General features: G+C 32.1%; 2 protein-coding genes across 2 annotated transcripts; both read left to right on the plus strand.

The window, feature by feature from the left end:
• On the plus strand, positions 528 to 6,208 carry LOC105165134 (cellulose synthase-like protein G3). Its single transcript, XM_011084029.2, has 6 exons — positions 528 to 1,156; positions 3,932 to 4,084; positions 4,155 to 4,280; positions 4,511 to 4,954; positions 5,062 to 5,409; positions 5,591 to 6,208. The coding sequence occupies exons 1-6, from the start codon at positions 563 to 565 to the stop codon at positions 6,137 to 6,139; spliced, it is 2,214 nt and encodes a 737-aa protein (XP_011082331.1). The 5' UTR covers positions 528 to 562; the 3' UTR covers positions 6,140 to 6,208.
• Positions 9,909 to 17,042, plus strand: LOC105165135 (cellulose synthase-like protein G3). Its single transcript, XM_011084030.2, has 6 exons — positions 9,909 to 10,545; positions 14,844 to 14,996; positions 15,067 to 15,192; positions 15,424 to 15,867; positions 15,948 to 16,295; positions 16,425 to 17,042. The coding sequence occupies exons 1-6, from the start codon at positions 9,952 to 9,954 to the stop codon at positions 16,971 to 16,973; spliced, it is 2,214 nt and encodes a 737-aa protein (XP_011082332.1). The 5' UTR covers positions 9,909 to 9,951; the 3' UTR covers positions 16,974 to 17,042.

Here is a 17,242-nt window from a genome sequence, read left to right on the forward strand (position 1 = left end):
CTTTTATTCACATCGTTTCTCCGGTATGATGCAAATTCGAGTGTGTATAAATTTACGGTGGTAAATCAATATTTTTAAATTTATAATACACGTAAAATCATATTACTGAAAACCTTTATAAATATATGTCCTCCATGCTTCATGTACGACTTTGTTGTCTTAATATTTTATTAGGCTTAATCATCTCTCTTTACGATCTATTTAATTTGAGCATCGCTATAATTTGTAGTTTCTTGGTATGGTTCTCAACGAGACGTATTTGATCCATTTAGTGCATTTCTTCTAATATATAATTACATCTACACTCTCTGATCTATACTCTATTTACATAAATCATTCATATATTTTAAAAAATTAAATATATACCCACCAATGAAATTCAAATCCATGACCTCGAATTTATTAATGGGACTTCAACTTAACCTTAATCATTAGACTAATATAAATCTATGATTAAACAACAAATTATGACATATCATCCAAGGTTGGTTGATTGATCCCAGTGGTCTATAAATAACGTCCAAACATCAAATATCAAGCTTGTGGAATAAGAAGCTCATAAATGAACACCGCCACCATGCCCCAGCCAACGCCCCCACTCCACTCTCTCCGTCCACTGCGCCGCCGCCACTTGAACCGCCTATTCGCGGCGGTTTACGCCTCGGCTATACTATCCCTCTTCTACCACCACATACTCAAACTTCTCCACTCCACCACCCTCGTCTCCTTCTTCATGTCCTTCCTCCTCTTCGTCTCCGACGTCGTCCTCGCGTACATGTGGTCCACGACTCAGGCGTTCCGCATGAACCCCGTGCACCGGCAAGTGTTCCCCGAGAACCTACAGAAGGTCTTGGACCGGAGCGACTTCCCGGCAATGGACATATTCATATGCACGGCGGATCCGTTCAAGGAGCCGCCTATCGACGTGGTAAACACGGCGTTGTCCGTCATGGCATACGATTATCCAACGGAGAAGCTGTCGGTATACGTTTCGGACGATGGCGGGTCGGAGCTGACCATGTTCGCGTTCATGGAGGCTGCAAAATTTGGGAAGCAGTGGGTGCCATTTTGCAGGGAGAATAACATCACAGACCGCTGCCCGGATGCTTTTTTCACCTCAAATTATGCCCTAACTCCGAACACTACGGAAATTAAGGTAAAAACCTTCTCAACACTCTCGAAATTCTTGTCGGGACCCACTTTATTAAATTTAAATTAATTATACAGTAATTGCACACATGAGATTAGTTAACAATTTAGATAAAAGTGTTTTTACCACAACACTCTTCTTTCATAGCTTATCTGCATGTTTTTCGTTTTTTTTTTCTTTTTAAAAAATATATCCAATAAATGAATTGTACTATTATATCAATATGCAATGCATTAATATTAAATATTTTTAAATTTTATCAATAATTCAAAGTAAATAAATAAACAACATATTACAATTAAAAAATAGGCTAAATATCTATATTCTTAAAATTCAAATTAATAATCACTTGATGGTAAAATATCAACCGTACCACTCTGCAATGAATTAAAATTTGTAGTAAATAATAATTATTAGATCATTATTAAATAAAATTAATATAAAAATCTAACTCATATCCATCATAATAATTATTTTTTCCATGATTAAATAAGCGATGCCGAATATTTTATAAGCTAAACATCTTATAAAATATTTAATATACCAACTTTTTTATACTGCATCAACAGTACTCTTGAATTATTTTTTTTAAAAAAATAATATGTTGATTTATATATTTATATTTTATATTAATATAAAAATATTTTTCGCTCATAATTAATAAATTTAAAATCCCACAACATCAATATTTTGATTATATCAGTAAATTTTTCAAATTATTTTTTATTTTAATTTATATATTTTATAGATAGAAAAAAATATTTATTATATAGACCGTATGTCGGCACGTCTATTGTTTCTCTAATCAAGGATGTGTGTCCGACGATACGGAGGCTCTGACAATTTGTGCAATAACTGGAGTAACTCTGACACGAACTTGCAACACTTATTATTGTGCTACAGGATAATGATGAACTTTTATTAGAATAAATAATAATTAATTAATAATTACAATTCATACATTATGACAAATTAATATTTTTCCATCATAATTAAATGCAAGTCATGTAAAATTTTAATTATTGTCCGTAGTTAATTAATATCTAAAATTATTTATTATAATTTTTTAAGGTAAATTACAAATGCCGTTATGAGATTTGACACAATTACAAATACCTTTTCATTGTTTAAAAAAATTCAAGTACCTTCTTGATTTAGTATTCGTATAACAATTAGCACATTTCATTAGTCGTTCATATAATTTTTGTAGTAAATTATCTAAAATACCCTTTACAATTATGAATTATACTTTTTAGAATTTTGCAAAATAGTTTATGAACTAATATTCTCAATCGATTATTTACTTTACCGGCTCTCAGATTTTGTTTTATATTTTTTCTAAAAAGGGCAAGGGTAAAATAGTAATTTTTTACCTCACCATCGAAGAATTATATAATTATTTTTTATTTGATGGGGTATTTATAATTTTTAAAAAAATATAAAAAAATTTATAATCATACCAAATCTCATAAGAGGGAGCTGTAATTTATCCAAATTTTTTATTATGACAAATATTTTTAACTTTACCTACAGAAATAATGAGCAGTTGTTAATAAGTATTTATTGAGATTAGCGTCTAATGTCATTAGTTGCTAATTATAAGATAATATATTAATTCAAGATTAATAGTAAAATCAAGATTGGAAAATTTATAAATTCTTGGGATTAAATTTCAATATCTTAGTAAATATTAATATTTTTTGGGAAAAGACGACTTACCTTCTTGACATGAGAAATGGACAAAAAAAACTTCTGTCAAAAATAAAATTACAAATTATGCTCTGTATTTTAAAAATTAAAATAAATTACCTTCTTATCTAAACTTTTGATAGGGACATAATTTATTTTATTTTTTAAAATACATTATAATAATTTGCTAATTTTTTATAAAAAATTATTTATTCATATCACATATCAGTCAAAATAACATTCAACCCTAATTTTTTATGATGAAGTAAATTCCGGCCACACCACACTCTTGAGTCTTGAGCGTGTCAGATGACACGTGAGAGTCACATGGAATAAGGCCAATGGTCGACGCAATATTGACTGAGTAAATAGAGGACGAGCACTCCGCAGACATTAAGACAACCAATCTCATCAAATTACTTGACTTTCACCATAACATATTTTTGTTGTTATTAGAACCAAATGTTCTTATCAAAATCAATTTAGATCGAACTAACATATAGTAAATTGGACATAATTACACAATCACTTTATACATTTTGTAAAATTATATGTATATCTCCTGAAAAGTATTTACGAAAAATTTCGTAATTGAATAGAAGACGAACCTGTATTTATATACAACTTCAATGAATGTATTTATAATTTTGCAAATAGCAAGATGGGCTTTGTATAATATGAGACTCACCTAAAGACATGTCGATGTAATTTAACCCTATTATTTGATCATTAGGGTAAATTATATTTTGCAGTTTTTGCACTTTGGCACTTAATTTTTTTTTATTAGATTTTACCATTCAAAGTAGATGATTTTTTCACATGCACATAGGAATTTTAAGGGCAACGTGATGCCTATATTACCAAAATTCTTACAAATTTACAATCAGTTAATGATACTCTTAGTAACTGTTGTACGGCGCCAAAGTGCACGTAACCACTTTCAAGTGAAATTTTCCATCAAGAAAATGACCTGAGATGATTATGTGTAAGAGTTGTGTATGTGGTTTTGATGATACAGTGTAACAAACAAAAGTTTAGGTGACAAAGTGACCATATTTTTTAATAATTCATGAAAATTACTGAACTTTGCAGATGATGTATGAGAGCATGAAAATGAAAGTGGAGGGCGCAGTTGAGGAAGGGAAAGTAAAGGAGGAGTATATTTGTAGTGAAGAAGAAGGCCAAGTTCTGTCCCAATATCGCATTAAAGATTTCAGTCCCCAGAACCATCCCTCTGTTATTCAGGTCTCTCTTCACAAGTAACTTCACCATGTTGTGTCAAATATTACTCCATTTTAATAATTTGGTAGTGCAGATTTTGTTGAATTCCAAAACAGACGTAGACAGCACAGGTGCTGCTATGCCCAATCTCATATATGTCTCCCGAGAGAAAAGCAAGAGCGTCCCACATCATTTCAAGGCTGGCGCTCTCAATGTTCTGGTAATACTAATATTAATGCTTTTAAGAAACATTTTTTCCTAGGTAATTACAATTATCTTCTCAAAATTTTTGATATAATTATTAATACTTTTAAGGCAGATGCTCTCAATGTTCTTGGTATTGTTAGAGTTTCCCTTTTATTTCATTTTTTATTATTGGGAATATATATTTTAGTACAAATTCTAATTCAATGTTTATTTTCTAAATTTTTTTTTCAATTTTTATTGAAGCTTCGAGTATCGGCTAGCATGACCAACTCCCCAATTATCTTAACATTGGACTGCGACATGTACTCCAACGACCCGTTAACGGCTCAAAGAGTCTTATGCTACCTAACCAGTAGGTCGAATAGGCCCAACTGTGGGTACATCCAATTTCCACAACGTTATCATGGGCTTAACAAAGCTGATATATATGCTAGTGAGCACAAACGTTTGTTCCGAACCAATCCCATTGGCATGGATGGGCTAAATGGGACTAGTTATGTCGGCACCGGTTGCTTTTTTCGTCGTCGGGTGTTTTTTGGGGCACCGTTGTCGTATATAGAGCCTGAAAACCCAGAGCTCGCCCCGGAACACATTGTGGACAAGCCCATTAATGGTCAGGAAGTTTTAAGCTTGGCCCATCATGTTGCTGGTTGCAACTATGAGAACCGGAGCAATTGGGGTTCAAAGGTAAAACCACTTCAATCTCTTTTTTAAACTATATCCATCTTATTAACTCATGACATGTAAGATAAGAATTTAGGTTCTTTTGTCCTAACTTGTGTTCGGAAATGCAGATGGGCTTTCGGTACGGGTCATTGGTAGAGGATTACTACACCGGCTATCGACTTCAATGTGAAGGATGGCAGTCCATATTCTGTGACCCTAGTAGGCCTGCATTTTTGGGTGATGTCCCAATCACTCTCATTGATGTCCTCAACCAGACTAAGAGGTGGTCCGTTGGGCTTCTAGAGGTGGGCTTCTCCAAGTACAGCCCGTTGACATTCGGTATCAGGGCAATGGGGGTCTTGATGGGCCAATCTTATGCACACTATGCATTTTGGCCCATATGGTCATTCCCAATCACTGTTTATGCCCTTCTCCCCTCATTGGCTCTTCTACGAGGAATTCCCATTTTTCCTAAGGTAAATGTACCTCAATTTGAATGCAATTTTACAAGGGATCACATTAGAAACAACCTTTTCCCACTAAGAGGATGGTCAAGAATGCTCTATATTGTTTGTACTAATAACGACTCCCCTCATTAGTTCATCGCCCCGCATAATTTGAATGTTGTTTCTTGATATATTTGTCTGGTTTATTCAGGTATACGAACCATCATTTTTCTTGTACATGTTTATGTTTCTCGGGGCCTATGGACAAGATTGTGTCGATTTCATCTTGACACAAGGAACATTCCAAAGATGGTGGAGTGATCAAAGAATGTGGCTCATAAGGGGACCTTCGTCTTTCGTCTTTGGAACAACAGAGTATGTAATGAAGCGTTTTGGTATGCCCACACACGGATTCAACGTAACCAGCAAAGTGATGGACGACGAGCCAAGCAAAAGGTACAATCAAGGAGTTTTCGAGTTTGGAGTTGCGTCCCCTATGTTCGTTCCGTTGGCAACGGCAGCAATCTTGAATTTGATGGCATTTCTTGGTGGATTGGTGGTTATTTTGAAGGAAAGAAGCTTTGGTAGTTTCTTCATACAAATGTTCATTGCTGGATTTGGAATCATGAATAGCTTGCCGTTCTATGAGGCCATGGTTTTGAGAAGAGATATAGGGAGGATGCCTACAAAGACAACATTCACTTCTACTCTTCTTGTAGGGCTACTATATGGGATTGCCTCTTTTGTACCAAAGATTTGAATTCCAAAGAGATTTGTGTATGTATATGTCAATTTTACTTCAATAATATAAAATCATTATTTAAACTTATACGTGTAAGTATTACGTGTTACTGTATCTAGTATAATTGACGAGAGGTAATATGACGTCATGCTCTGCGAAACTACCTTTTTGCTACTTTTTTTCTTTTAAAATTTCCATGCATCTTTTTTTTTTCTTCTTCTTTCAGACATTATATCATTATCTTTTTTCAGCATCAATTGCTTATAATTTAATATTAATATATTATTTTATATATTTTTTATTAACTAATAAATATTTAATATTTTAAAAATTACATACGTGCATAACATGTGCCACAACTTTACCTAATACACCGCCAGGGATTATTTCAAATTACACCGCAACTTGCAGCTTTGCTACTTCCCTGTTGTCCTGTTCATATATTTCTTCCATTGATGTTTATTTCTATTAGGAAAAAATGCTTATATGATATTGTAAATGAGTAAATTATTCCTCTATATAAAAAAGAATAGTCATTTGTCTTTCTGTATTTTTTAAAATCCATTAATTTGCTCCCTTATGTTTTTTAAAATGAAGCGATTTACCTCATTAGATAGAGAGGTAAGTTGTTTTATTTTAAAAATTACAGGAGATGTAAATTATTATGTTTTTTATCATAAGAGTATAATTTGTTAATTTGCAATATTATAAGGGGATAAATTGTATCTAACCCATTTCTATTAGTCTACTTTTATAATAGTATGTGTATGTCTTTTTTTTTGTTTGTTTTGAAATTATATTGATTTTTTAGAAATATTATTGTACTAGGTCGAACCCGTGCTATGTACGGTTATATAATATATATTTAAAATTAAATAATCTCTTTTATAATATATAGTGCTATAGATGAATCTTTTACACAAAATAAAAATTTTTATTTTTAATGGTAAAACGTCGTAGTTTTGACTAGATGGATCAACTTTTACGCATACATAAACGTATATGCCTTTCTCTATCACACACACTGAAATCTCTGTGAGTGCACCTCATCCTCTGTCATAGCAAGATACTTTGGGATTTTGCACCATACCTCCTATCATTATTTTTTGAAAAATTAGTAATTTATCTTCTATGATATGAGAAATGAGTAAAAAATTTTATGTGAATAATAAAATAGCAAATTAGTCCTTTTACTTTAGAAAATGAAGCAAATTACCCCTATTCAAATCGTTGATAGGGGATGATTTGCTTTATTTTTTAAAACACAGGGGAATAATTTGCAATTTCTTTTTTCACGTGGAGTAGTTGCTCATTTCATGTATTATAGGAAATAAATTGTATATTTTTTTCACACTCAGCCTTCCAACTTTTACATTTTTATCCCTTTTACACATTTTGGAAAATCATAATAGAATATTGTGTTTGCTTGAAAATATGCATTTTTAGAGTGGGTAAAGCTGTAATTTGAGACCAGAATTTAGGGAAAAATCAAGAAGGTCTTCCCCTGTTCATCCACCTTCGTCATTTGCCATTGTCGGCCACTTTCCTTTTGTCTTCTTGATTTCCCCACATATGACAAAAAGAAAAGAACCCAAATTCCCCGCATATGAGAAAAAGAGAGAGGAGAGAGAAGAAATAATAACGATAAACTATTAAAAAAAATATATAGGTTCATATTATTCATTTTTATAAATATTATTTTCTGGTTGTTAGATATGAATCACGTAATTATACTAAATTTATTGATGATTTTTGTAAAGAATCATAAATTAGATGGCGTAAATATAATTATTTCATTAATATATGATAACTCTAGTTATAATAGGATTAGTAAAAAATACACTCAAAAGTCAAAAGTTTCTACGGGCTTATTTATATTAATACTATTTTTTTAAAGAAAATGCGATATTACAGTTATTTTGCATGAAGTTCCAAAAATAGGCAAGTCGCCATTTCAAATAGCAACTCCATCTTTTGTTTTGTCTTTTATTAATTTAGGTTAGAATGTGCAGCGGGATCCCCGCCGTACGATGCACCCGGATTCCCAGCACGGCCATTTTTTTTCAAAGTAAGATTAATAAATTATTATTAATTAAAATAAATTAAATATAATTATTTTTGTTAGATATATTTAATAATATGAAAAATCAAAGTTTAGTCACTTATTATTATAGTAGGAATAACACACTTATAATTCAGTAAATACAACATCCCATGTATAAGGAGAGAATCAAACCCATGACCTCTAAAATTATGAGGCCTTAGCTTCGCCGATGAATTAGACCTCATTAGTTTAAATTACCAATTCTAGTACTCTGATTTTTTGTTTTGTCTTTTTTTTTTTAAAAAAAATAGATTGCCATTATTCTTATTTTTTAAAAAATAAATACGGTGGCACGTGGTATCTGTGTGTATAACTTTTAGTAGTACTTATATTTTATTAAAACACATAATTTATTCCTTTATATTATAATTTATCATTGTCTTATAATCTGACATACAAATATTGTCCAGTAACTTTTTTTAATGCATTATCATTAATTATCCATATATATTTTACTCAAATTAAATTAAAAATTAATATTTTATTTACAATATATGTTATATTGATTAGAATGATTATATATATATGCAAAATAAATACTAAAATATTATTTTAATTAAAAATAAACTTAAAACAAAATGAGAATAACTATTTTTTAAGTACATGTAATTATCTAAAGGAACTTATTTGAATAGTTAACTTTAACCTGAGTTGGAAAATTGAAGGATATTTTTAAAATTTTAATAATTTGATGTAGTGGTATTAAAATTGTCATTTTGAGTTAAAAATCACATTATCTTTATAATAGTATAGATTACACAATTCACCCGAAAAAATATCTATATTATTATACAAATTACAGAAATTTTTTATCCAAATCAGGTTCGATAAAATAAAATTCACAGAGTAAATGTGATACATTTACCAAATGGTTAATCACTTTTTTTTTTTAATTATATACCAATCATGGTGCAAATATATTATATTTAATATATAATTAGTTCATGTCCGATTGAGAATTTTTCTACAAATTATATTTATTTTTTTACTGTCTATGTGGGTTTTCTTTTCTTTGAAGAGGTCATATGTGGTTTTTATAATTATATAAAAGACAATAACGTGTGTTGCAAATCATAAGTCCGAAGAGGTAAATATAATTAGGGTAAATTACAATGATCTTTCCTAAGATTTATCATAATTACGAATACTCCCTTATTATTTGAAAAATTATAAATATCTCCTGATATTTGATGAAATTATGTAATTCTTGGAAGGATGTATGAAATTGTCAACTTGTCATTACCGTTTTTTTGTTTTTTTTTTAAATTAAAAATTTATAAAAAAAATCGAATGGGGTGGATGAAATTTTTTTAAAAATTATAAAAAAGTTATTCACTTAGTTCATAAAAAATTAAAAAATTAAAGAAAAAAGTAAAGCTTCTAATCCATAAGGGCATTTTGATCAGTTTACCATAAAGAATGAACCTATTGAATTGGATTAATTGTTAGACGGCTATTAAGATTAGAGAGATATATGTTGGTAATTTTTTAAATAAGTAGACAATATTCGTAATTATGTCCATCCTCAAAGGAGGAAGTTGTAATTTATCCATATAATTATGTAGAAAAAATTAAACAAATCAAATTTGAAAGAGAAAAAGTTTCCACGTAATTCACATGGTATGTCAATTATCGTGTTAGGTAATATCTGAAGAAGGGCGTTCTGATGGTGTATAAATGAAGTCCAAACATCAAATATCAAGCTCGTGCAATAAGTAGCTCAAAAATGAACACCGCCGCCATGCCCCGGCCAACGCCCCCACTCCACTCTCTCCGTCCACTGCGCCGCCGCCACTTCAACCGCCTACTCGCGGCGGTTTACGCCTCGGCTATACTATCCCTCTTCTACCACCACATACTCAAGCTTCTCCACTCCACCACACTCGTCTCCTTCTTCGTATCCTTCCTCCTCTTCATCTCCGACGTCGTCCTGGCGTACATGTGGTCCACGACTCAGGCGTTTCACATGAACCCTGTGCACCGGCAAGTGTTCCCCGAGAACCTACAAAAGGTATTGGACCGGAAAGACTTTCCGGCGATGGATATATTCATATGCACGGCGGATCCATTCAAGGAGCCCCCTATCAACGTCGTAAACACGGCGTTGTCCGTCATGGCGTACGATTATCCGACGGAGAAGCTGTCGGTATACGTTTCGGACGACGGCGGGTCGGAGCTGACCATGTTTGCTTTCATGGAGGCTGCTAAATTTGGGAAGCAGTGGGTGCCATTTTGCAGGGAGAATAACATCACAGACCGCTGCCCTAATGCTTTTTTCACCTCAAATTATGCCCTAAATCCTAACACTATGGAAATTAAGGTAAAAACCTTCTCAACACTGTTCTTTAATAGTTTCACCGCAGTAAAATGTTTTACATCTTATGATGCATGTTTTTCTTTTTTAAATATATCAATAAATCAATCAATAATTCAAAACAAATAAAAAATTAATATACTAGAGTACTAAATAACTATATTTATACAATGCAAACTCACAATCAGTTGATTGTGAGATCTCAACTTCACCACTCAGGTAAAGGATCATTGGTTGTCGTATGGGAAACTTCTAGCTCAAATCGACTCTTTTTAAATTTAAGGCATGTTACCACTCGTGTTTTCGTGAAATAGCTCAAAATCATCATGTGTTTATACGTAGGCTAAAACCCCCAATGTGTTTTAATAAATTCAGCACAAAACCCCCAATGTATTTTAATAAATTCAGCACAAAACCCCCCTTCCACATAAACTAATGGAAGATGGGGTGCACGCTTTAAGTGCATTTAGGTTTGATCTTTTTGCGTATTTTGACTTTTTTCTCATTGATTGACTAAAATGCCCCTATTGTATCTAAAAATACCATGGTCAAATTGACTCTTTTTAAGCATTTTTTTCATTTTTTAAAAAATAAGATACTTTTATTTTTAAATATATATTTTATATTAACTATGAAGTACCAAAGAAATAGAAAATTTACATTACATATAAGATTATTATACGAATTTTATTTTTCAAATTTAGATATGTGCATGAATATAAATAGTAAGCAATTATATATAATTATACGTAATTTTTTGTCTGTGCGACGTTGTCGTCGCCCTCTTTCTTTTGTTTGGGCGACCTTGTAGTTTCCCAAATTTGATCTGGGAGACGTCATCAGATTTGGAGGCGACGGTGACACTTTCTCTTGTCTTGGCAACGTGGTTGTAGCTAGTCACCCCCATTTGCGGGGATGGGAATAGGATTTTCTTTGTTTATTTTTTTTAAAATATATAATCGTTTTTTCTTTTGTTATAATTTTTATATAATATAACTTAAATAATTTATTGAATTTAAATTGTTATTTTTTAAAAATTTCATTATTGAGATTAATTAATTAGATTCGACAATCATTATATAATGAAAGAAGATTCAAAAGTATTAAAATAAGAAATAATATATAATAAAAAAGGGCATAACGGTCATATGAAAAAAATTAACGTCATTAAGTCAATTTAACGAAAAAGGGGGGGGGGTTCTCCTATTCTTAAAATACAGGAGAATTTTTAGCTGAGTTTTTAAAACACAGGGAGATTTTTAGTTGAGTTTTTAAAACAAAGGGGGCTTTATGATATTTAACCTAAATTTAAATCAATTACATAATAAATATAATATATTCAAGAAAAATAATCAATTACACGTAGAGTATATTATACGTACTATGTGATTTAGTCCGCTCAAATGTAATTTGATAAGAATTTAATTAAATACATTTGGATGACTCTTTGCTAAATTTATTTAAAAGATTTTATAAATTTGTACATTTGAAAATATATTTCTTAAAGCTTACAAAATGTTAAATATTATTTAAAAAATGAAATAAAATTATAGAACTATTAAAATGTCACTAATACAATATTTTTGCATTCACTATAAGCAAAATTAATCAAAACTATCAAAAAACTTATTGTTGTTATTGTTATCAAAAAACTATCAAGAAATTAAGCAAAATTAATCAAAACTATCAAAAAATTAAGCAGACTTGCACCTTTAAAGTAAGTTGTTATTGTTGATGACGACTCTCGTTGATAACCACTCATATTAAAATATATATATAATTTTTAAATTTATTCATGACTCATGAATAATTTTTTTAAAACAAAATCATTGTGGAGTCGTTATCGCTCATAACAACTCACCTTTTATTTTATTTTGGAATTCAATTTAATTATCTAATTGTTTTTGTTTAATTATTGTAGTTAATATTATTTAATTAGTATTAGGTAATTATTTAATTAATATTAGTCAATTATAGTCATTCCTAATTTTGTTATAGTTGATTAATTTTTTTTGTATAAATTTTTTAATATATTAATTATTAAATACTAAATAAAATTAAAATATTATTTATTAATTAAAAATATTTAATACACTATTAGCGATTACGACTCCACACCGATTTTTTTAAAACATAATATATTCATGAGTCGTTAATGCTGATAACGGCTCATGACAAATTTTACAAAAATAAATATTTTAATGTGAGTTGTTATCAGTGCAAGTGTATTGATTTTTTGGGTGATTTCAGTAATTTTTCGAAAGACAAGGATAGTTTGTGTGAAAAATAATACGTGAGGGAGTGTAAAGGTAATTATTTCTAAAAAATATACCACATAACCTCCTATATAATTTAAAAAGGTGCATATTAACCCCTCTACTTTAAAATTGTATTTCACGCATGCAAAATTAGACTGAGTATGCATTTTTTGTTCCTAAATGACCAAACTATCTTTGTTTTTAAATTATACATATTTTAAAAATATAATATAAAATTTATTATTTAAGTTATCTATAAAAGAATATAAAACAGAAAAATAGAGATAACTCGCTGACAGATGGGAGGTTGGTGGTGAGTGAGGTATCAAAATACTCGTTGTCGGATGGGCTTTCAAACGGTGATAGGGGGGGGGGAACGATCGAAGATGGGGGCATGGATTAGAATTTTTTGAGAAGAAAAATAGATAACTCGCAACGAATTGGAGATCTTAGATGGGTGAGGTATCAAAATATTCGTTGTTGGAAGGGCTTTCCAATGGTGGTAAGCTTGCGCCAAGAGGTAGCCTGACGGCGGAGAAAAAACCAATAGAAGATGGAGGGTGCGGGTTAGGATTTTTTTTCAAAAAATTGGAGATAACTCGCCAAGGAATTGGAGATTTCAGGTCGGTGGGTGTCAAAATACTCGCTGTTGGACAGGCTTTCTAATGGTGGTAGGCTCGCGTCCAGAGGTAGTCGGACGCCGGAGATATGGAAGGAGAAAAAAGCTAGATTTAGGATATACATAAAAAATATAGGGATAATTACACTTTTGGTCCTCAAACATTACCACCTATTTGATTTTGGTCTTCCAACACAGGCCTGTTACAGTTTTGGTCCTCAAATATTCATTTTTCTTACACTTTTCATCCATGTCGTCATCTTTCAGTTAAACTTGACGGAAGAGCCTCACATGAGGCGGAAAATGGAGGAAAATTAGCATATTTTCTCCTCCAAATTAAAGATTTTCCCTTATTCTTTGTCTTCTATGTTACTTTACTCATTTATATATATTTTAACACCGTTTTTTTTTTCTCTACAAAAGTAACAAAAACACCAAAACAAGTAAATAAAATATGCCCATAAAAACTATAAATACAATGCCCAACAAAATCTGTAATGAAGTAACACTTTAGTAAATAAAATATGCCCAACAAAAAATTTCTAAATATAATGCACAAAATTCATGTTAGAATGTAAATGTCTAACACAAAATCTCTTTTCTGCTGTTGGGAACAATATTTCAAAAGCAGGAAGTAAGCCTTTTTGCTTATAAGATTTTATTCATGATATTTAGATTTTCTTTTTTGGGCATATATTTTGTTTACTACAGTTTTACAAATTTATGCTTTATTGATTTTTCTGGGCAGTTTTATGCATTATAAATTTTCAGATTTTGTTGGACATTATATCTACAGTTTTTATGGGCATATTTTGTTTCCTCATTTGTAGTTTTTGTTGCTCTTTGAGAGGGAAAAATTAGTGTTAAAGTGTATGGAAATAAGCATAGTAACATAAAAGACAAATAATAGGGGAAGACTTTCAATTTGGAGGGAAAAATCTGCTAATTTCCATCCATTCTCCGCCTTACGTGAGCCTCCTGTGTCAAGTTTGACAGAAAGTGTAAAAGGAATGAATGTTTAGAGGACCAAATCGAATAAGTGGTAATATTTGGGAACCAAAAGTTTAATTATTCCTTCAAATATATATACATATCTATATACTAAAAAAATATAATTATCTATATATTAAAATAACATATTTTAATTTTTTATATATGTGGTTAAATGTGAATCACAAGTTTATATCAGATTAAATATAGACAATTGATTCATTTCAACATCAAACTCATATTTAAATACACCAAGGGTCAGTGTACACCTTTTTAAATTATACAAGAGGTTATATGGTATTTTTTTTATCACATGAACTTATTTGAACATTTTGAGTATTGGATGACTGACCCCTTTAATCCAGTTCATATAATGTCTTTTTCGGGAGCTAGAGAAATGCTGGATTTGACCCAAAATTAATCCCTTAGTATTGCAGATGATGTACGAGAGGATGAAGACGAAAGTGGAGGGCGCAGTTGAACGAGGGAAAGTAAAGGAGGAGTATATTTGTAGTGAAGAAGAAGGCCAAGTTGTGTCCCAATATCGCACTAAAGATTTCAGTCCCCAGAACCATCCCTCTGTTATTCAGGTCTCTCTTCACAAGTAACTTCACCATGTTATGTCAAATGTTACTCCATTTTAATAGTTTGGTAGTGCAGGTTTTGTTGAATTCCAAAACAGACGTAGACAGCACAGGTGTTGCTATGCCCAATCTCATATATGTCTCCCGAGAGAAAAGCAACAACATCCCACATAATTTCAAGGCAGGCGCTCTCAATGTTCTGGTAATACTAATATTAATGATTTTAAGAAACATTTTTTCCTAGGTAATTACAATTATCTTCTCAAAATTTTTGATATAATTATTAATACTTTTAAGGCAGACGCTCTCAATGTTCTTGGTATTGTTAGAGTTTCCCTTTTATTTCATTTTTTATTATTGGGAATATATATTTTAGTACAAACTCTAATTCAATGTTTATTTTCTAAATTTTTTTTTTCAATTTTTATTGAAGCTTCGAGTATCGGCTAGCATGACCAATTCCCCAATTGTCTTAACATTGGACTGCGACATGTACTCCAACGACCCGTTAACAGCCCAAAAAGCGCTATGCTACCTGCCCAACAGGTCGAATAGGCCCAATTGTGGGTACGTTCAATTCCCACAACGTTTTTATGGGCTTAACAACGCTGATATATATGCTAGTGAGTACAAACGCTTGTTTCGAATCCATTCCATTGGCATGGATGGGCTAAATGGGCCTAGTTATGTTGGCACCGGTTGCTTTTTTCTTCGTCGTGTATTTTTCGGAGCACCATCTTTGTATGTAGAACCTGAAACCCCAGAGCTCGCCCCCGATCACATTGTGGACAAGCCCATTAATAGTCGAGAAGTTTTAAGCTTGGCCCATCATGTTGCTGGTTGCAACTATGAGAACCGGACCAATTGGGGTTCAAAGGTAAACGAGAAAAATGAGTTTCTCGTGTTTGCAATTACGAAAGTTTACACTCCACTTAAAGCTTGTTTTTGGGAATGCAGATGGGGTTTCGGTATGGATCATTGGTAGAGGATTACTACACGGGGTACCGACTTCAATCTGAAGGATGGCAATCCATATTTTGTGATCCTAGTAGGCCTGCATTTTTGGGTAGTGTCCCAATCTCTTTCAATGATGCCTTGAATCAGAATAAAAGGTGGTATATTGGTCTTCTAGAGATGGGGTTCTCCAGGTACAGCCCGTCGACATTCGGTATAAGGGCTATAGGAGTGTTGATGGGCCAATGCTATGCATATTATGCATTTTCGGCCATATGGTCATTCCCAATAACTATTTATGCGTTTCTCCCTTCGTTGGCTCTTCTACAAGGAATTCCCATTTTTCCCAAGGTAAATAATACGAGGGATCACGTCAAGAACAACCCTTTCTCAATAAGAGGATATTCAACCACGTTTCTATATAGTTAATGATTCAAATAGTGTGAAAATTTTACTGATACATGTACGACATCTACTCAGGTGTACCAGCCTTCATTCTACTTGTACGCCTTTCTATTTCTTGTGGCCTACGGACAAGATTGTGTAGATTTCATCTCGGCACAAAGTACATTCCAAAGATGGTGGAGCGATCAAAGAATGTGGGTCATAAGGGCGCTTTCGCCTTTCGTTTTTGGAACAATAGAGTTTGTAATGAAGCGTTTAGGCTTGCCTACACATGAATTCATCGTAACTAGTAAAGTGATGGACGCGGAGCTAAGCAGAAGGTACGATGAAGGGATGTTCGAGTTTGGAGTTGCGTCCCCTATGTTGGTTCCGTTGGGGACGGCTGCCATCCTGAATTTGATGGCATTTCTTGGTGGATTGGTGGTTATTTTGAAGGAAAGAAGCTTTGGTGGTTTCTTCATACAAATGTTCATTGCTGGATTTGGAGTCATAAATAGCTTGCCATTCTATGAGGCCATGGTTTTGAGAAGAGATAGTGGGAGGATGCCTACAAAAATAACATTCACTTGTGCTCTTCTTGTAGGGCTACTATATGGGATTGCCTCTTTTGTACTAAAGATTTGAATTTGAAACAGAATTATGTATGCATATGTCAAAATGTGTGTTTTGAATTTTGATGTCAGCTGTTTGTAAGCCTAATGTAAAAAATGCAGGATGTTGAAGGACTTTAGAAGCTTTAAATTTGTAACACATGGATTCTTGTTTTCTTAGACATGCGTATTTTGGGTGAATATCCCATTTCAGGTCTGCAAGACAGAATGGATGATAGATGAGATAGGTGGATGCAGTGAAAAGGCTTATCACTCTCTTTCAACACCTCATGCAAACAAAAT

The sequence above is a fragment of the Sesamum indicum genome, linkage group LG6 (assembly GCF_000512975.1).
Source record: "Sesamum indicum cultivar Zhongzhi No. 13 linkage group LG6, S_indicum_v1.0, whole genome shotgun sequence".
Taxonomy (NCBI): Eukaryota; Viridiplantae; Streptophyta; class Magnoliopsida; order Lamiales; family Pedaliaceae; genus Sesamum; species Sesamum indicum.